General features: G+C 40.2%; 1 protein-coding gene across 2 annotated transcripts; it reads right to left on the bottom strand.

Moving 5' to 3' along the window:
* Window positions 1-4869: 4869 nt before the first annotated feature.
* EIF2B2 (eukaryotic translation initiation factor 2B subunit beta) lies at window positions 4870-11465 on the bottom strand. 2 transcript variants are annotated; one of them, XM_015599764.2, is made up of 8 exons: window positions 11212-11465; window positions 10975-11095; window positions 10675-10823; window positions 9650-9813; window positions 8942-9037; window positions 8200-8337; window positions 7146-7212; window positions 4870-5984 (listed from the first exon to the last, which is right to left on the bottom strand). In XM_015599764.2, exons 1-8 carry the CDS (start codon window positions 11372-11374, stop codon window positions 5842-5844), a joined length of 1041 nt encoding a protein of 346 aa, XP_015455250.1. In that variant the 5' UTR covers window positions 11375-11465; the 3' UTR covers window positions 4870-5841. The 2 variants fall into 2 exon arrangements, with proteins under 2 accessions (XP_015455250.1, XP_006925514.1); XM_006925452.3 differs by having other exon boundaries at window positions 4870-5964; window positions 11212-11463.
* Window positions 11466-21841: the final 10376 nt, after the last annotated feature.

Genomic DNA, 21841 nt, shown 5'->3' with positions numbered 1-21841 from the left:
GAGACATGACCTTAGAGAGTGTTTTCAGAGGATGTGCAAGGCTGTCAGGGGCTCTGCCTCCAGGCCCAGTGGAGTGCTGAGGCCTTGACCTCTGCTTCCACTCTCCAGAGCTACATGGAGGCCAGCTGTCCTGGGAGTTTTAAAAATCTTTTTAGGTCAGACCAACTTGTGGGATTAAAAAAAAAAGCATGACAGTACCTCTTATACTAGGATGATGGGGGGCAATTTCAAAAGATTTTGCTAAAACCACTGTTTTCTTGAGAATAAGAGGATTAGAAACCACTGTTTTCTTGAGAATAAGAGGATTAGAAAAAGTTCTTCCTAAATATGTAACCAACCTTCCTAGATAGCCTGATCAATCAACATATGAGATAATTGTCGTGTTTTGATCATTTATATACTCAGTAGCAACCATCAACAGAAAACCAACCTATTACACAAAAATATCTAATATTACTTTTATTATCGCCTGTTAGGGTCTGTTAGGGTTTTGTTTTGTTTTTGAACTCGGGTGCCATAAGAACAAAGATACATCTAATTTTCTAACACATGATAGTAATCATTAACACCTATATGGTGCTTTAGGTTTATAAAATAATTTTACATACCTTATTTGAATTTCTTGACAACCCATGAGATAAGGTGGTATTATTCTCCCCCATTTTACTAAGGGGGAAACTAAAGCTGGAAAATATTAAGTGATTTATCTAAGATTGCACAGCTAGTAAGTAGAGAATGATATCCAAGTTTTCTAGCTCCATATTATAGTTACCATATTATTTCTCACACTTACAACAGTCCTCTTAAGAAGCTAGTATCTCTCTTTCACAGTGAGGCTACAACAGCTTGGAGGTATTAACTAGTTTGCCGAGGACCTAGCTGAGAATCAGAATTCAGACCCAGGTCTGTGTAACTTCAGATTGCATACTCCTTCCCATCATTACCCTATGCTGACCTATATAATATATTTTTATAAGGGATTTATCTATTTGTAAACTTAGTTCAAATTTATTGGATTCTGGTTTGTGGAGCCTTCGTCAACTTCAGAGTAAAACTTGAAAGATGAGATGTGCAATTAAGTCATTCTTGAGAGTCTTTTTTTTTTTTGGTAACATCCATCAAAACTTTAATGAGAAATAAAGATGCATACCTTCAATAAGCTTAGCTTTAGTCATGGAGAGAGGCAAGGAAACTGGTAACAGAATATGGTCACTTCTAGGCTTAGAGATCACTGAGTTACAGCTGTGTCTTTATTACTAAGGTAAGAGGAGATAATTCTGTCAGGGTTAAGGCTATAGGTGGCAGTAGGAGCTAATATCGGAAAGCTTAGAATATAGGCTGGAGGGAAGGGGAAACGCTAGGGAGGGGGCTGGGGCCTGGTCCACAACCTAGCTGGGGATCTAGCTGAGAAGAGAGAAGTTCTAGTAATCAGATGTCAGAGCAAGGCAAAGGGTCAGAACAAAGGAACAGCTGGGATCTGAGCCTAACCGAGAAGAAAAAGAAAAAAGCAACCAAAACGGGGGCAGAGCAAGAGGGGTCCAGGTTCTAGGCTGAGGAAGCCATGCCAAGTGAGAACAGATGCAGCCCATCAGTTCCTAGAGAGCGCTGCCAACCCAGCTCAAGCTGATGCTTCACCAGTAAGGGCGTATCAGTGAAGGGCAGTTTCCGTAACAAAGAACTCAACTCTCCCTGTTTTCCACCTGAAGTGCCACCCCATTCCATCAAAACCCTTTATAAAAGCAGGCTAACAACAAGAACTGATCGGTATGTTTGACACTGTATGTCCTGCCTATTTTTACCCTTTCAGAGCTGAAGTTGCTTATCAACAGTGAGATGGCAAAAAGGTGGGCTCAGAAGAGGAAAAGAAGGAAGTCTGGGAAATCAAAAATCTGGATAATATGCACCAAATAAACCCTTCCTCTTATCCCTCCATTAATTCATTTATTCAACATTCAGTAACTAGTAAGTCCCTTCTAAATGTATTACGTCAGAAATTGTGGGGTTATAAAGAGGTTATCCTATGGCTTAGGATTTTTCAAACCCTTAGGTCATTTTCACCACATGCCTGTTTGTCATAGAGCACTGTCTTATCGAGAAACATCTGATAAAGTTCAGGCAACCTGAGCAAAGCCTGTGGGAATCTAAGTGTCTTACATATTGGAGTCTACTGAGCACGTAAACAAGTATGACTCAAGTAGCAGTCTGAAGAAGCTAGATTGGGCCTCTTTACCCTTACAACATGCCTGACTAAACAATTAATCGTGTTTCCTTCAAAAGCAAGGAGTATCAAATAATGGTCTAAAAAAAAAAAGTGGTTGGGAGTTAGCTATTGCTATTAGTTTATCATTATTCAAGGTATTTCCTCACCTCTCGTAATAGTTAACTGCAGAATTTCACGTATAACTTACAAATTTTAGGAATCTTGTCAAGTTTTTTTTCTAGGCAGGTCTTAATTCTAAATGTAATATATGCCTGATAAAACATTACTGAAAGGTTCCTTCTCTTCAGCACAGTATTTACTACAAACACCAAGCAATCATCATTTCAAGTGCCGTTAGGCTCAAAGGCTGCTCTTCATTGTGCGTTGTGAAGACTGAAAGCTTAGACTTAGCTCTTTATTAATAATTGCTTAGCCATTGCACAATATCCTAGAACAGCTGTTTGGTGAATGAAAGAATAATTCAAAGCAGAACAGGCCAGATATAAAACACTTCCAAACCACATTTCAAAATAGCTCCTTTGTGACAACTAGGTGCATGTCTGCAGTGGGAGTTTTTGCAAGGTGGATAGTATGGGGCCTTCACAATAACTACATCAACACCTGGTACTATATGGCAAAGCAGTTCTGATGTACTGAGTCCCACATATGTGGCATTATAGAGCCATATAGCTCAACGATGGAACTGTGTGACTGTCAGCCTGCATTAACCCAGACTGATGCAACAGATTGCTTTGAGAAATGGTTTTGAAGCACATCTGTGAAACCCATCCTATGGGTACTGACATTTATTTCTTTGAGGTATCACTTTACACTTAAGTTTTTCTTGGTATTTTTCAGAGACTTCTCTTCTGAGGCTAAATTAGGAATTTTTGTTCCTTATTTGAGTTCCAAGAATTGTGCCTTTTCTGCCCTCCGCCCAAATTGGAAGATATAAACCGTGGGAAAGTGTCTTTACAAACTGTATTAAGTTATCTAACTTGGTTTATTTAGTAGATTCAGGAAGCCTTTCACATCCGTGGAATCCTCTTTCTTTTAATTCTCTCCAAGCTAAAACAGGTTTGTTCTTCTTTAAAAGAGTTTCTGGGTTCTGCCTGCAAAGGTGGGAAGGGAGGCAGGCCCAAACAAAAGCTGACAAGATAGGCCGTTAAGTCAGGATGGAACTCCAGTTTCTCCCTGTTCAGATCGGGTTCTCCCTTTCTAATATTTACTTTCCCTAATAGGAAAAGGGAGAAAAGGAAATAGAAAAAAACAATGCATATAAATAGTTTGTGGGATTTACTTAATTGAGGCCCTAAAGATTCTAAAGAATATTCATTTATGAAGTCCTTCTGTTCTAGGCACTGTAAGAGTTGACGAAAGAGGCAGAGCCTCTACCCTTGTAACCTTCATCCATCTCAGTTATGCCTGGGAAGGATGTTGGTGCTAATTTTAGACTCAGAGACTAAGATGCACAAAGGACAAGTATCATAAAGCATTTTTGGAGCCAGAAACAAAGTTCCTTGACTCACTGCTGCTTTTACTCCAGACCACACAATTATACCCAAGTGAACTGCTGTTAGAATTGGTGCCTTCAGAGGAGACAATTGCTCATAATTGGTAGCTATAAGCCACTTCACTGAGAAAGCTGGGGTCTTAGATGCTGTGAGAAATAATTGAGACTGAGGCCCTAGTGAGTCAGGATCTTCTGAGTCATAGGACTTTTAGGTCAGTCTTTAAGACCCACCCTCTAGATCTTGATTCTCCCCTCCCTCAGGGAAGATAAGAGCAAAGATCTATCTCAAGAAGGTATCAAAAGAGTAGAGGCCTTTCCCTCAAAGCCTGCCTCTGGCCAGTGTTTATCAGAGTGTGGTTATCAAATCATCAGTTAAAATCCCTTGGGGTGCTTGTTAAACATGCAGACTCCTTGCTCCCTCCCTCCACCCCTGCCCCCAACAGACACCCTAGGCAGAAGGGTGGCCTTTGTGACAAGCATTCCAGGGAGTTCTGCACATCCAAGCCTGCCTTGGACCTCTGCTTCAGACCAGTACTTCCTAAATACACAAATCATGTGGATTATTACCTGGGGAGATTTTTTAAAAACATAATTACTAAAGCACTACACATAAAATATGGAAACAACATATAAACATACTACATCAAATTATGCTTGCCACTGTTTGGTGTTATTCTTCCAGACTTTTATCCATTGCTTTAATGAAGGGTCATATTATGCATATTGCTCTGTAACTTTTTTCCCCTAGTTTGTTTTTAATGAACAAAATATAAAATGGACTTCCTTACAATTCTATCCCATTCATTACCACAAGAGTCACAAATCAAACGCCTACAGGGGTTAAGCAGGTAAGATTAATAAGTTAATGGACCTGGGAGGAACTGCAGAAAACTAGGTTTTCCAACTAATGGAATCAGAAGCTATCCAACTCTAGCCAACTGCTGCCATTTGGGAATGTGGGTTCAGAATCGCTAAATCTTCTGAGTTCTCAAGGGAGGCAAGAAATGCAAATTTGTTCAATGTGCAATCTTCAGATTTTTAAATATTGGTAACTAATTCAAATTAAATACTGAGTGAACCAGCCAAAATCCAGACACTGCCCTCAAGCCACCCTTTTGAAACCTCTATTGCAGTAGATACATAATGTTCCGTTATGTCATATTTAAAAACCTTTCTTGCTTTTAATTAACAGAATACAAAATGTTACTGCTGAACACTTAGGCTGTGACATTACAGCTGCTACAATGGATAGTCTCATCTGTATCTTTGTGTGCTTGTACAAATAATTCTAGAAGTGCAGGTTCAAAGAAAAGATTGTTTACAGTCCTATTAACAGTACATGAGAGGGTCCTTTCCTGAGGAGCTTTAAACAGATGTCACCCCAGAAATCAGATGTAGCGGATCTGGGATGGAGCCTGAGTATTTATTTTTTTAAGCTTCCAGATGATTTTGATGATCAGAGAAGTTCTGGAACCAGTCTTAGATTACAAGTTGTTTGATTACAAATTGTGAATTTTCTTTATAATTCACATTTCCAGTGAATTATAAAGAAAACTGTACTCTCAGTTGTACTTTTCTGTTTTAGACTTACCTCTAACTTCAGCCCTCTATGAAAACATGTAAAGGGCTCTGCTGCTGCTGTTTCAGGCAGTTCAATCAGAGCAAAACGAAAATAAACCAACTCAGGAACCTTCAAGTAGCTTTAATTGGCACAACCTATGAAAAGGTATGGTAGACATTTCTGAGCAAAAAAATGTATCCTAGCAAGCTTATTCATTGTTATGTTTAACACACCACTGAACCAGAAAGTTTAAGTTCCCGAAACAAATGCTCTAGGTCACCAAGAAGGTCCAGAATGAATAGGTCAAGCCCTGCTACTCTGTTAAGACCTGAAAGGCAAAAAAAAAAAAAAAAAAAAAAACCAGTCCCAGATATGTCCTTGTTATGGGATGATTAAAAAGGCAGGAAACGGATTTTTTTAGGCTGACTCCAGTTCACTCCCCCATTACGTGGAAGGTGCATTCGGCAGTGGCACTGAAGTCTCCTCTCCATTCTGGGTTCGTCTAAGCAGTTTCTACTTAGGATGACTGGTGTCACAGGATATGATCATCAGGATGGTAGAGTTCGCTCATGAGGCGGTAGATGTAGGAAGGTGCATTCCCACCAATGTTGGAGATAAAGAGGGTAATGAGCTCTGGGGGGACGTAGTCAAACACAGGGCAATGAACGCTGACCTTCTCCAGAATGTCTCCTGAAAGGCAATCATATGTGCTAAAGATAAAACTAACAATCCTGCTCTAATAATTAAGTAGTACATAGGCTCAATAATGCAGGCATACTTGCTACCTCAGGGAAGGGAAGCTGCAGCAAAATGCAAACCAGAAGAGATGACTTCAGATCGTGATACTCCCTACTTAAAACTCTCCAATGCCTTTCCATTGCCCTTAGAATAGAATTCAAACTTGACCAACATCCTTCAAGATCTGGCCCTTCCCCACCGCACTGCACTAATTACAATTCATACCATTCTCTCCCTTGCTCATTAGTCTCCAGCCATATGGCCATCTTTTTCCAACTGGCCCTTTGCACCAACGCCTAGAAAACTCGTTCATCTTCTGTTTTAGACTCGTGGCGGGCTCTATTCATTTAGAACTCAAGTGAAATACCATCTCATCAAGACCTTTCCCCAAACTAGCCATTTTCCATCTCATTGTCCTCATTTGTCTTTTTTCCTAAAACATCCAATGACCTGACATGTTCTTGTCCATCTTCTGCAACGGAATGTAAGCTCCATGGGAGCAGGGCCTAGCCACACTGGTCACTACAATAGTGCTGGGTACACAGTGGGTGCTCAACAGATAGAAATATTTCTAACAGAATGAATGTTTAAATGAATGAATGAAGTTATTTTACTTCCAAGAAGAATTAGCAGCCCAAATACTACGCTTTGCTCCCAGATAGTGTTTAAGGCCATATTAAACTAATCATGAAGCTCTGCTGCCTTTTAGAAGTCAGAGAAAAGAACCCAAAGGTATGCAGGTTACAGGTAAGTTTTATAAGTAGGAACATTTCAGAGCCTGCTTCCTTTGGCAGCCATATCACCAAAATGACTCCCTACAGCAACTGAAAACAAGGACATTTTCTCACTGGATTGTTGCCTGTGTCTCAAACAACATACAAAGCTAAACCCAGTCAATGCTGGGTGATCCAACCCACCATGGCCCCAATAACTCAGCTAAAATATATTAGTTTCAGAACAAAGTGAACCTGAACTACAGCAGGTCTCCAGGCACTCTAAGCTGCTAAAGAGAGCAATGCCCACAAAAGTACTATTAAAACTACAACCTGGCAGCATTCGATCCCACCAACCACCAAAACAAAACAAAAAACCAAAACACACTCGTGCATGCGCACACACACACTCTTCTGTACCTTCTGTGAAGGGCAGGACTTCTTCAGGAGCCACAAACTTGTGAAATGAATCTTCTTCATTGGGGAACTGGAAAAGAAAAAAAAAATTGAAAAAAAAAAGAGACCCAACAATTATATTTCCAGAAATATACCCAAGAGAAATAAAAAACATATGTCCACACAGAAACATGCACATATATGCTTACAGCAGCAGCGTTCATAAAAGTCGAAAGGTAGAAATAACCCAAATGCCTATCAACAGATAAATAGATGCATTGTGGTATACCTATACAGTGGAATTCAGACATAAAAAAGAAAGCATTGTGCAATAATTCAGATGAACCTCGAAAACAAAATGCTAAGTGAAAGAGGTCATGAACAAAAGGGTACATATTGTATTCCTTTTACATGAAATACCCAAAATGAGCAGACCCATAGAGATGGAAAACAGATTAGTGATTACTAGGAGATGGGGGAAGAGGGAGTGATTACTTAACTTAATGGGTACAGAGTATTTTTCTGGGATGATGAAAATTTTGAAACTAGAAAGTAATAGTTGCACAATGCTGTGAATGTAAATGCCACTAAACATTTTAAAATGGTTAATTGTATGTTATGTGAATTATACTCAATTTAAAAAAAGACCTAGATGATTCCAAAGCAAATAGCTTCTATCACTAATAAAATGACTCTTCACTTAGTAACTGCTTATGTGTAGGCTACAGAGGACAGACGCTGGAACAATGACAAAACAATTTTTATGTTCCTAGTTTTAACTTGCTTGGCATTTTCAGAAATGCTCAGGGTCACGAAGAGTGGAAGCCATGTAAACGAAGGGCCCCTCCCAACTATGTATTGTCCTGACCTTACAATCTGGACTGCTTAAAGCTGACAGATTATAAATATCAATATTTTTCTTGGATCAAGACTTCTGTGGCTTTTCCAGCCTCCACTGGATCTAATCCATTGAGTAAATGAAGATAAAGAAAAGTTCCAGAGTGAGTAGGTTGAAGGCCCAGAGATCAAGCCTACTTTGGTTTCCTTCTCTCTGTTGTTCAGAGATAGACACACATACCTGTGGGGAAAGCTTGAACATAGGAGCACAGACGATGAGTGGGGTGGAATGGTGTTTCGCTGCCAATGCTAGAGTGTGAGTTCCTGTCACAGCTCTCAGGGCACCATTGGCCAGAATGGTCTTTGTGCCAATGATCACCTTTGGGACAGGAAGAAAAATGTGAGCCATCCTGGGGACAGAGTCTTAAAAGGGCCATTGGGTACAACAGCCTGAATGCTCAGGCCTGAGCTTTGACATCCTGAGTAGTCACACAGCAGTAGGGGGAAAGGGATTATAGGCTTAGGACCACAAGTTCTAGTTTCAAAGTGGGTTCCTAAGGAAAGAATGAATGTAGTACAGGATAGGAAACTGCGATATCTACTGCGTTTAGCCCTGTCTTCTAGAAATCTATATGCCACACCTCCCAAGATATGGGGAACCTTTCTCATTTTCTATCCACCACTAACCATTCAGTACCGACCTCTGAGCATAAAGGGGGGCCCTCTACCAGATTCCTAGCAGCTGACATGTTTAGCTTACTTCATTCTTCCAATGCCTTAACTAAAAAGAAGCTACTCCAAATGAAGAACAATGATACAGACAAAAGGAAAAGAAATTCAGTTAATAGATTAAAAAGGCCCAAGTATGTACTTTCAAAGGGTGCTAGAAACTCTTCTCATGGATATTATAGGCGAGAGTAAAAAAAATCAACATTTTAGAAGTATAATCTTTATGAATGCAACATAACTCCAAATACACTCACCTTGTTGACTCTTGACATAACAGCAAAAATGGCAGCATCAGTCATGACAGTTGTCTCAATACCTGCTTTGGACAAATTGACTGCCATTTCATGACCCTGCAACAGGAAAGAAAGGCTGATGCTGGGACAGAGTGAGAGATAGTGAAAGAGTTCTCAAATGTAAATGTATCTGGGGAATTCTGCGATACTGGGCATATCTGACACACAATTTTCAACACATAACTAATTCAATTTTCTGTCTGTAATAGGTATTCTCTGGTAAGCTGCAAGGAAGCCCAGGGGAAGCTAATAAACGTTTAATACTCCACAGTAGCACTAGAGCAGCCATAAAACTGGAAATACTACTTGCTTGCATAATGAGACGTAGCTGACAAGATAGCTAGCTCCTGGCTCATCCTTGTGTATTTCCTTTTTTGAGACTTATTATTGTGTGAGGTCAGACAAAACATGTTATCCCCATGACAATTTACCTTATTTTGATTCCTCAAAGAATGAATGTTTATCTTTTCTTGGACCCAGCTGTTCACCCAAATTTCTTAAACCAATATTTAAGAATGTTCACAGGATGAACTACCTGAAAATTCTCTTCATGTTTTACTTTATCTTCTCAATGTCTTGCTTATCAATTCGAAGTTAGCACAGAGCTCATCTATCCCTTCTTTATTCACTCTTCTTTTTTTTTCTTAGCAACTCCAGCAGTTCTCCTACCTGACAGAAAGGAGCACACTCTGCCACAATGACATGGAATTTCCTCTCCCGGGCAGCTTCTCTGAGGAAGGCCTCTACTGTTCGGGAGAAGCCAATGGTCATGATCACCTCATTGGAGTGGATGTGCTCTAGAGCCTGAGCTGCAATGTTCTCCGTTGTCCCTTCTGCAACAATAGTCATATTTTACAAGGAAAATATGAAAACGCCATGTCACATCATGACAGATATTACAGAGTGCAAAAGAGAAGGTGTGCCTGTCACACAGAATGCCCACCTTTCAGACCCTGGTAACACGGCTAACGAACTGAATGTGAAATGCCACATTTTCTTAAAAAGCTCTGCTCCTCTGGGATCTTCTACGTCCCAAGTTCTCATCTTGCCATGACATCAGCTCCTTTACAACTGATTTTGAAGACAATGACTTCGGGCAAGAAACGGTCCAATTTAGAAAATCCTAAAGCGTTAAGAGTGGTGTAAACAGAGCTCCCCTCACCAACCCCACCCCCCAAAAAAACTCCTTTAAAAGGTGGCCCCAACACCTCCACCTGAGAGGAAGGTCACAGAAGACAAAGAGGGAAGGAATTTGGAAACAGCACCTCAGTGCACTGACAGACCCAGTTTCTTCTTCCCCTGGAGAACTCTGATTGAAATGAGTATCTGCAGGTCTGCTGGGTCACAAAGACAACAGGGATGGTAGTGTGTGTGTGTGTATAAAAATTCAAGAGAAAGTTTAGTGAATGAGGGTCTATTAACCATAGTTTTAGAGAGTTTATTTTAAAAATGAAAATAAAGCTCTGTCCTAAAGGAGTCCCTGCCATAGTGAATTGATAAAAGGTTGGTCTGTAAGGAAATGTAGAGGTTATCTTAGTCCTCCCACCTTCCGAATCAGGATGGAGGACAAACCTCTTGAGAACCAAAAGTACTGGTTATCTCCTGCCTCTGTTGATGAACAACTTCCAGGGTCTTCTGTTGTTCTCTCATTTTTTTGTAATCTGTCCTATCCACCTAGGGATCAGAACTCTTACCCAGTTCCACAAGCAGCTCATTAATTGCCTCAATGATACTGGACTGGAGTTGGGCATAATAGGAGCTGAAATCCTCGTTCAGGCCTCCGGATGTCAAGAGTTTGTGCAGGGACTCCTGCTGGTCGCTCTCGTCGCTGCGACCGTGGAGTCTGGAGGTGACAAGATCCAGAGAGGTCGTAAGGAGGTGTGATGATTTAACTAACAAAACCTGTTCAGCTCCAATAAAGGCTCCAAGCGAGGCGAGGGGCTCATGCAAAAAGCATCACCCCGTCCAAACCGGAGCCCAGGACATGGCCTGACCTGCCATACTCCTCCCGGATGATCCTGAGCACTCTCCGCACCATGTTGCCCACGGTGGTCTCTGAGGGCTGCGCAGCCGTCATCCTTCGGCCCTCTCTGCGGATCAATTCCATCAGCTCCCCTGCAGTCCAAAAGACGGTGAGCAGAGTAAACGCAAGGTGGGGCCTGGGCGACTTTCCGCCTGGGGATCGCGAGTAGAAAGTGGCGAGGGACACGAAGGAGCTAGGCCTGCCTTACCTGCGTTGCTCCAGCAGTGGTCCGTGATGATCCAGCGCAGCAGCCCCAGGGTCTCTCGGGCCATGTCCTCGGAGCTGCGCCGCCCGCCGCCCCGCTTCAGGGCCTCCACGAAACTCTCGATCCTCTCGGACAATTCCAAGCCCTTGGCAGCAGCTCCGGGCATCTCGAAAGAAGCCGCCTTCGCGGCGGAATCCACACCTGCACGACCACCAGGATTGCACTTCCGGGGCGGACAAGGTCGGCTTCCGCTCTGAGAGAAAAAAAACTCCAGTTTTGGAGCTGGTAGGCCACGCCCCTCGCTGCCACCTCCCGTCCCTTCCATAAGCCTGAGCCAATCAGAGACGTGGAGCTCCAGTTCAGTTTCAACCAGGAATCTGCGCGCCTTCGGGCAGGAGAAGCGGAACTGGCCTCTTCTGGCTCATCTGACGCTGAAGAGGTGAGTCGCGAGGCCTCCAGAGGGTGGCTAGTCCCGTTGCCATGGGAACAGCTAGTCTTTTTCCCTGCCACTAAGACCTGCAGCAACGCTGGACAAGTGGCCGCTTTCCTTCCTGGTGCCCAGCTCAGTCTCCTGACACAGACGCTCAGAATGCGCATACAAGGCCTGCTGCCCCTTTATCATGCTGTTTTATTACATCTTACTGGTTCATTTGCGCTTGTGCCTCTCTTAACAGATTCAGCTTCTTGAGGGCGGGGACCATATCTTTTTTGCCCTTGCATTCCCAACGCCTAGCACAGTTAGTATAAGATAGGGGAATCAGGAATGAAGAGACGGAATACTCACCAAAATAAGGAGATTCAAAGAGAACTAATGTGAGAGCAAAGATAACGTCCTTCTACTTTAGGCTTAAGAGGCTAGGCAGTATAATCTCAAGAGATACCATTTACTTAAAGCTTACTAAATGTTGGGCACTGTGTGTGAATTTTCTCATGTAATGCAACTCTATGAGGTAGGTTCTTTTATCCTCATTTTGCAGATTAGGAAACAGAGCCGCCAAATTTAAGTAGTTAGTAAAGGGATATGTTTATATTTAAATCCAGAGTCTGTCTGAACTCAAGTCTGCATAATGAGAATCTCCAATGGTTTCCTTAAGTTAAATTCTTAGAAGTGGAATCCTTGGGCACACACATTTTTAAGACTTGTTACAATTGACAAATTGCCCTCTGAAAAGATATATCAATACCAAAATCAGACAAAGATAGTTCAAGAAAACTACAGTAACCCTCATGAACAGCAAATGCAAAAATCTGCAACAAATTAGCAAAATAATCCAGCAATACATTAAAAAAAAAAAAAACCATAATTACCAACCTGGAATGCAAAGCCGTTTCAATATCTGAAATTCAATTTAATAAATCATATTAACAATCTAAAACGTAAAACCAAATGAGCATATCAGTTGATAAAAGAAGCATTTGACAAATTCAGCCATTTAATAAAAACTCACAAAACTAAGATAGAAGGGAATGTCTTCAACTTGATAAAAGGCATCTACAAAGTCCTACACCAAACATCATACTTTATGGTGAAAGACTGCTTTCTCCGTAAGATCAGGAACAGGCAAGGGTGTCTACTCTAACCATTCTTATTTAACATAACACTCAAAAGTCCTAGCCATTGCAATAAGGCAAGAAAAAGAAATTTTAAAAACGTACAGATTGGAAAGAAAGAAAACGATCCCTGTTCACAGAAGATATCATCATCATCATTTACATAGAAAATCCCAAAGAACAGAAAATAACAAAAAACCTCCTAAAACAAATAATTGAATTTAGCAAGGATACAAGGCCAAAACATAAAAATCAATTATATGTCTCTATACTAACAATGAATAATTAGAAACCAAAATTAAAAATGCAATAGCTCCCAAAAGGCATATTTGTCAATTTTTCTGCATGTTGAGTTTAAAATGTCTTAAAAATTGCATCAATTTACATGCTTCCTAGTACATGAGTTTTCTCTCATTTTCACTGCTGCCTAGTATTACATTGTGTAACTATACCACAGTTTAAGTATTCATTTTCCTTCAACAGATGTTTGAGTTGTTTCCAATTGGGGGGGGTAATATAAAATAAAAATATCCTCATGTGTATTTTGGCATACTTGTAATGGAACATCATAAGATGAATCAGCTTATGTGACCCAGTGAAAGAGCTGAGTCATGGGCTATATGAATGTTCAACTTTACAAATTGTGCTAATCTTCCACAGTGGTTAAATCAATGTATGCTCTGTCTGGGGGGAGTTAAAGAGTTCCAGATCGACATTCTTATCAACACTTGGCATCATTAACTATTTTAGTTTTGGAGAATCAAATGAATATACAAGACTATCTTGTTGTGATTTTAATTTATTTTCCTGATTACTAAGAAGTTGTTCACTTTTTTCACATGTTTATTGGCCAAGTGTTTTTTATCCTTTATGAAATATGTTTGTATCTTTGGCCTACTTTTTTTTGGCTTAAAAATTTTTTTTTCTAATATATTGTGGAGTTCTTTATGTATTCTGAATACTAACTTTTTTCAGTTATTTGTCTTATAAATACTTTCTTTTGTTTTTTTTACTTGCTTCGAGATGACTTAACAGAATCATTGGTTTTAATATGGTATTTTGTCTTTCATAGTTAATGCCTTTGTATTTTAGTTAAAAAATCCTTTTCTAATCCAAGGTCATAAAGATAACCTCCTTTGAAAAGAATCCAAAAAAATGAGGATAGTTAAAGGACCTCTGGAACAACATTTGCATAATAAGGGGATTTGTATAACATTTGCACCAGAGGGAGAAGACCAAAAGCAAGGAATTGAAAATCTATTTGAAGAAATAATTACAGAAAACTTTCCTAATCTGGCAAAAGAAATAGACATTCAGGCCCAGGAAGCTCAGAGAGTCCTAAACAAGATGAACCCAAAGAGGTCCACACCAAGGCACATCATAATTAAAATGGCAAAGGTTAAAGTCAGAGAATATTGAAAGCTGCAAGAGAAAAGCATTTAGTTGCCAGTAGGGGAGCTCCCATAAGACTGTCAGCTGATTTCTCAACAGAAACTTTGCAGGACAGAAAGAATTGGCATGAAATTTTCAAAGTGATGAAAAGCAAGGACTTACAACCAAGATTGCTCTTCTCAGCAAAGCTATCGTTTAGAATTGAGGACAAATAAAGAGCTCCAGACAAGAAAAAGCTAGAGTTTTTTTCGCTACCAAACCAGTATTACAAGAAATGTTAAAGAGATTTCTTTAGTCTCTTCTATCTTTTTCTTTTTGGATCTGATGCCTAGAGTTACTGCAGTTATCTCATACCACAGAGTCTCAAGACTGAGGATAAAGTTAACATGCTGAGAATGGCAGAACGGAAAAACGGAAAGAAACTAGACTTGATAATATCAACACTTAATAGGTATTTTATATATATTTACTCTTTTCATCCTTACAACAACCTTATGAGATAGTATTCTTAATATAACCATTTTCAAAAGAAGAACATGAGTCATAAATGAGATAAATAACTTGCTCAATGTCACGTATTCAGTAAGTGGAAGAGCTGGGATATAAACCCAGCAGTCCAGCTTCAGAGCCAGAACTTTTAGTCTGTGTACTGTGGTGTCTTTTATTAAAGTCGTGTGAAATCAGCAAATCCAGAAGTTGCCCTACATTTAGACTTCTTGTTATATAACACGATAAATTTCTGTATTGATTATATAATTTTGAATGGAGTTTTCTGTCGCTTGCAGCATGTCGATATTGGGTGTTTATCTTTTTCCGGTTGATTTGTAAGATCTGTTTATGTATTAAGTATACCAACTGTTTACAGTTCGTGTTGCAATATTAGTATTTTTAGAAACTTTGCCCAAATATCGTATATTGCTGTGGATTGTAAATTGAAGCACCTCTCAGTACGGCAATTTGGGAAAACATAACAAACGACTTTGAAATGTTCATTCACACTCTTTAAACCAGCATGCCCCCCTATGTCTAGAAATTTATCCTAAGGAAGTAGCCAGAAATAGACACAAAGATTTATCCACAATAATATGTTTTACTTTATTCTTTATAACAAATACCTCTAAATATTCAAAATCAGGAAATTGGTATGGAAATTATTGTACAGCCATACAATGGAATATCATGTTTGAGAAAAATAATGACATAGAAAATGCTTAATAATATGGAGAATTGTCGACAACATATTGTTAAGTTAAAAATCAGGTTGCATATAGTCACTCTGGGAAATAGTTTGAGTTTCTTTAAAAACTAAAAACAGATTTATAATACAACCCAGCAATTGCACTCTTGGTCATTTATCCCAGAGAAATGAGCACTTATGTCCAAATAGGAACTTGTACATGAATGTTCATAGCAGCTTCATTTATAATAGCCCCAAACTGGAAACTACCCACATTTCCTCCAATTGGTTTATGTTTAAACAAACTATGGTACATCTGTACCATGGAATATGGTTCAGCAATTTAAAAATTTTTTAAACTGTCAATACGTACAACAACTTAGATGAACCTCAAGGAAATTATGCTGAGTGAAAAATGACAATACCAAAAGTATACATACGTAATTCCATTTATGTGACATTAATGAAATAATGTAATTATAGAGATAAAGAATAGATTAGTAGTTGCCAGTGGTTAGGGATGGGTTGGGGTATGGGATTGGGTATGGCTATAAAGTAGTGACACAAAGAATAATACAGTTGAGTCTCTTGATTGTGGTGATGGTTATGCAAGGCTACACATGATACAATTATACACACACAAGTGCATGTATGAGTGGTGAAATGTAAACCCTATGGATTTTACCAATGTCAGTATCTTGGTTTTGATATCATACTATAGTTGTATAAGATGTTGCCTTTGGAGGAGGTGAAGGGAAGGGTGCATGGGACTTTGTTATACATTCTTTTCAATTTCCTGTTGATCTATAATTATTTCAAAATAAATAGTTAAAAACTTCATAAACCAGGATTTATAAAATAAAAACATCTATTTAAAAGAAAATTATAAAGCGTTACATTACACTGCTCTAGCTATAATTGTTAAATAGCAATGCTAAAATAGAAAATAAAAGACACTGTTTAAAGTCTGCAATTTTTCAAAATAGCAGGATGCAAAGATAATATATCTGGTAGGATTTCAATTTCACTTAAATATATTTGTTATTCATATGTATTATATGTAAATATGTATACATCCATACGCTTACATATACATACATCTACATATATACATATGGTATAACACAGATATCTATATCTATATACTGTATCTATACCTATCTCTAGATATGGGTGAGTGTGTGGATATGTGTGTATATAAATGGTATATATCAAGAGATATACACTATCTCTAGGTATTGGGATTACAAGTTTATCAGAGACCCCTAATTGCCTCTAAAGTCATTATTCTATAGTAATAGAGTTTTAACTGGGCACATAGCCACCCAGAATAAAGACATTTCTCAGTCTTCCCAGTGGGTGGATGTGGCCATGTGACTACATTCTTACCAATGAAATGGTGTGAAAGTGTTGTGTTGCTGCTTCTGAGAACCTTCCCTAGGAAATAGCTGGCATGGGTCCTTGGCTTCTTTATCCCTTTCTCTTTGTCCACCAGCTTAGATGATAAGGATGCAGGCCACACTGAGGATGCAGGGAGGGCAGAGCAGTGAGCTGGAAGGAGCAGAACTCCTTTTACTCCTGAGGCCTCTGTAAAGCAAAACTCCCATACCAGCCTAGACATTGGCACTTCATGTAGCTGTAAGCAAAATGAACTTGTCTTGTTTAAGCCAGTTATTTTGGGGTTTCTAAAACTTGCAGTCACATCTAATCCAAACAAATACAAGAGTGATTTTTATTTTCATTTATGTACTGTTATTTATTTTCCAAAATTTCTACAATAAACACATCCCATTTATAATTTTTAAAAAAGTTATTTGTAAGAAAAAGTAGAAAAATAAGAAATCTTTCATCAGACTCATTCTCTCAGCCAGGAGCATGATTATGTTGACCATATCTTTCAGATTTTCCCTGAGTGTTCCAATTTCAAAAATTCTATTATCAGCATAATTTTCAAATCATAGTTTTCAAACATTTGGAGAATGAGGTGATTTCGATGATAATTCTCAACTGGAGGAAGGGAGGCTGACTAAAATATTTGTGTCTTTCTCCTCCTGCTCTAAAGAATCTCCTTTAGGCCATCAGATCACTTCCTTTTCCTGAAAGGCTTTGACTCAATGCTTGGGCATGTGAACGTTCTACTGTTTTTATCCTTCTCTGATTGTTTTGGTGGATAAATCATGTCTCTACGCAACCTGAGAACAAGTGCTATTGTAGTGGACACCTGTTGTTTTTGTCTGTGTGCACACTCCCTTTCCTTTGGGAATTGCCCCTCCTCATCCCATGGCATTCAGGTGAAACTGTCAATCCCAGGGCCTCCTGATGCCCCAAGTGGCCCCTTGTCACTGGGATGCCACACCACTCAGGTCTGGTCAATCAGTGGGGTCAGTAACCCCACTTTCAAGCTGATTGGTTATACAAAGCCATTCAATCCTTCCCTGTGATTTGCTATACAGACCCCAGAAGAAAGCAGGCTTTTCTCCTTTAGATCATCTGCTGTAGGAAGTTGGCTTGGGTCTGTGAGTGGCCAGCTTTTCTGCCTCATAGAGAAAGCTTGTCTGAGAGAGAAAGGCAGGTAACTCCTCCAGGAGAAGGAGAAGCAAACAGAGCAAAGTTCTAGAGTGAGAGAAAGAGCAAATAAATTAATTTGAAATGAGCTGATGTAGGCCCTTAGATCTAGCCAGGCCTGAAGGTAGACCTGCCCTTGGACTTCTCAACAAATTCCCCTTTGGCCTAACTTTTTGAGTTGCTAGAGCCTTGACTAAGCTTCTCTTGTCTTCCTGGAAGCCCAACCCTATTTTTAGCCAAGGTAGGAGTTTGTTATAATTTGACTGATTCTGCTAGATTGGAAACTAATCTTGGTCTAAATGTGGATTTATGTTTTTTGTGGAATCTGTCTCTATTCTTGAAGTTCCCTGCCACCTGAGCACAGTCAATTGCTAGGAATTTGGAGGGAAATCCTAATGACAGACACAGTTAATGGTATCAGGGCATGTGATTAGGAAAAAAATACTACCCTATTATTATTAGGATTGTTTATTTACAGTTGCTCTTTATAGATCAACATGTTCAATATGTAACATATTTATTGAGCAACTTTATACCGAGCACCATATTGCATGTTGATAAACACACCCTATACTAGGGGAAACTCAATAATAATAAAGAGTATCATCCTTTACACTTAGAGGCTTTGCTTTTTAGATAGAGATTTTTATATTCTTTATCTCTTTTGGTCTCTAAATGGCTCTATGAGGTTGGCTGGTTCTGGTCAAGAGATCACTTATTCCACACTTGATAGGTTCGTCCTAAGTGAGAATTGTGCTAAGCACATAAGTAGACAAAAACAAATAGTTTATAATTACAAAAAAAAAAAAAATGTGGAGACCAAGGCCCACTAGCCAGTTATCCTCTAGTCTATAGTAGCAATGTAGTTGAGTGTTAAACTTGAAAAGCTTGGGTTTGGAAGTCATATAGATCTCAGTTCAGATCTTATGTCTACCTCTCCCAACTTGTCTGTCAGTGGAGATGATAACAGTGACATGTGATAAAAGGGCATGATCTCAAAGGTTTAGAGACATCGTACTGCTATGTATGATCTTTAAAGCAGTAGATCTGGATACCCATTACATAACCAAGGGAATTTTTTTTTTTTAATCTCCATAAAAGGTGATTTAATGTAGTTAATAAGGATCTGGTTGTGATTATGAAGAGTAGATAATCCGGAGACAAATAATGCCAGGTTTATTTCCATAATGCCTCTGTTTTAAGAATGAATCAGTTACTGTAGCTACCTGAGAGCATTCAGAACAGCAACAGACCTTGCATGATGGGGCAGCCCAGTTGGGAAGCCTGTGCCCTGAGGAGCTAGCTTTTCACAATTCTTGGTGCGAAAGTGACACTCAGTGACTATTTTGCAAACAGAGGCTGCTGGTGGCTCCCAGAAGCCCGAGGCTCACCCTTTCCCATCTGGCTCCCCACCTCCCCGGAATAGTTTCTATCTCTGGTTTGATGCCTGTGGCCAGGAACTTCCCTAACAACAGACAGTCGTTGTCTAACTTCAGAGGATAGTTTGATTAATTGGTTCCCGACCAGAGTGGAAAACAAAAAGGAGGATTTTTCAAGCATGAGCTCTGCATCGTGCAGAACATAGCAGGTGGGGAGAAGCTGAGAACTAAGATCAGAAGGGTCTTTCCAATCTCAGCTAATTTCACTTTTGGGGGCATGAGTGATAAGAATCACAGTATCCTCCACTTAGTAAGTACCTATATTGTACCAGAGACTTAATGTATATATATTACGTCTAAACCTTCCAGACTCTACATGGTAAATGTTAACTTCTTCATTATACAGTGTAGGAAACTGAAGATCATAGAGGTGGAGCGATATGCTGTGTCACACAGCTAGTGGGTCAGAGTTCAGGTTCTAGCCAGGTTTGTCTGTCTCCAGAGACTTACACGGTGCCTCCTAACTCCACAACATCCATACCCTTCATGTTAGAGTGGGAGGAATGGCCTTCAGGGGTCAAATAGGGGCCGGGCTTCCACCAGTCCCAGACCTTCTGGATCTTGGTGATATAAGCTCTGTGTCCCTACCCTATCTCATGAGTAAGGAGCCAGTGATGAGACTAGAGCCGATACTGACAAAGCTGAATGGCAGGCTTCTGAGAGCTGTGCACTGGCCTTGCTTGGATGCCCAGTATGCACCTGATGGTGCCAGAGGGTGGACAGGAAAGAGCTCTGCTGGGTTCTGAATCGCTCCTGCCAGCCTCTACCCGCTAAAGGGAAGAAGGAAACCACCCAGGGCTCACAGGCCCTAGTCTGGAGTGGATGGCTCCGCAGAGCCCAGTTACACCCGTGGGAAAGCCTTGGCCCTGGCCTGCCTGGGAGCCACGGTGGTGCCGCCTCCTGCCCACGGCTTGGCTCAGCGGGTTCCCAAGTGGATTGACTTCCTTCCCTTCTCCGCCCCCACCCTCCAAAGTCCCCAGGGAGTCAGGGAGGCCACTGGCGAAGTTGGCCCTCAGTTCCCCAGGCCTCCCCAAGCCCTTCCCTGCACACCTTCGAGCTAGGTTTCCCGGGGAACAAGAGGGGACCCTCCAATCTCCCAAGAGCACCCTTGCCCCTAGGTCTGTTTAGGGCTGGCTGGCCCCATCTCCACTCTTTCCAGTGCACACTGAGGCTCCACTCTGGGCTGCAATCACAGGGCTTTGGGTATGGGCTGTTGTTTTTGCAGCTGGGCTGGGGCGGAGCAGCAGCAGCAGGGAAGGCGTCTTGGGTACTGACCGTCTGAGAAAGCCCTGAGCCTACATTCCCACTAGGACTGGGGCAGCCCCTTCAAGCTAGTGACTGTCTTGTTCCTGCAGAAAGGCCCCTGGGCCGGGACCACAGTGTGAAGGAAAGGTAGAGAGAGAGGCCAGCAAGCAGGAGAGAGAGCTTAGGGGAGACCCCAAGCCTTCTCTGAGCCAGTCCACCCCAGCAGGCTGTGCTTCACCCCTCATTTCCAACTGCAGCTGGACAGAGCCTCTCTCCCCTCCCCCACCCCCTCATGCATCTGGGAGATCCTGGAGCAAGCTTCCTTAAAACAAACAACAAACAAAAAACAATCTCATTTACCAGGGGCAAAATGTTGGAAACTAAAAAGATCATCCATAATCCTTTTACTCAGAAGGATTCATTACGAACATTTTGACGTGTTTCCCTATGACCTCTTTTTTTATTATGTTAAAATATATATAACGTAAAATTTACCATTTTAACCATTTTTAAATGTATAGTTTAGAAGCATTAAATACATTCACATTGTTGTGCAACCATCACTACCATCCATCTCTAGAATTCTTTTCATCTTCCTAAACTGAAATTCTGTACCCTTGAACACTAACTCCCCATTCTCCCCGGCCTCTGGCAATTACAGTTCTACTTTCTTTCTCTTTGAATTTGACTACTCCAGGTACCTCATGTAAGTAGAATCATACAGTATTTGCCCTTTTCTATCTGGTTTATTTCACTTAACTTAATGTCCTCAAAGTTCATCCATGTTGTAATGTGTCAGATTTTATTTTTTTAAGGCTGAATAATATTCCATTATATACATGTGCATATATATAATGGAATTTTGTTTATTCATTCATAAACTTTTTTCTCATAATTAAAATTTTACTATGTCAGCAGTTAGCTATCCGAATTCTTTACTTAGATGTTGCCACATCATCAAAATTTTTTTCCTAAACATAATTTTTAATGCTTACTCTTTACTTCCTTATGTGAATGGGTATGTCATACTTAATCAATCTCCTGCTATTGGATACTAAGTTATCTTCTTTTGTTTATTTGTTTGCTATTATAAACAACACTGAGAAGAACATCTTTGTAGAAATTTTTATGGTCTCTCCTGCAATCCTGCCTGACTTCTGGCATTTCAGATTATTTCTCAAGGAAGAATACCAAAAGTAGAGTTACTCCTCAAGGTGATAAACACTCCACAGTCTCTTCATAAATATCACCCCAAACTTTCTAG

The sequence above is a fragment of the Pteropus alecto genome, unplaced genomic scaffold (assembly GCF_000325575.1).
Source record: "Pteropus alecto unplaced genomic scaffold, ASM32557v1 scaffold8, whole genome shotgun sequence".
NCBI classification, from domain to species: domain Eukaryota; kingdom Metazoa; phylum Chordata; class Mammalia; order Chiroptera; family Pteropodidae; genus Pteropus; species Pteropus alecto.
This window is presented reverse-complemented; position numbering and strand designations above follow the sequence as displayed.

Coding starts and splice junctions, on each gene's coding strand:
- EIF2B2 (XM_006925452.3), bottom strand. CDS start 11,374: ATGCCCGGAGCTGCTGCCAAGGGCTTGGAATTGTCCGAGAGGATCGAG. Junction 9,038..9,649: donor AGTGTGCTCCTTTCTGTCAG/GTAGGAGAACTG, acceptor TTCCTGTTGCAG/GGTCATGAAATGGCAGTCAA. Junction 8,338..8,941: donor TTATGTCAAGAGTCAACAAG/GTGAGTGTATTT, acceptor CCTGTCCCAAAG/GTGATCATTGGCACAAAGAC.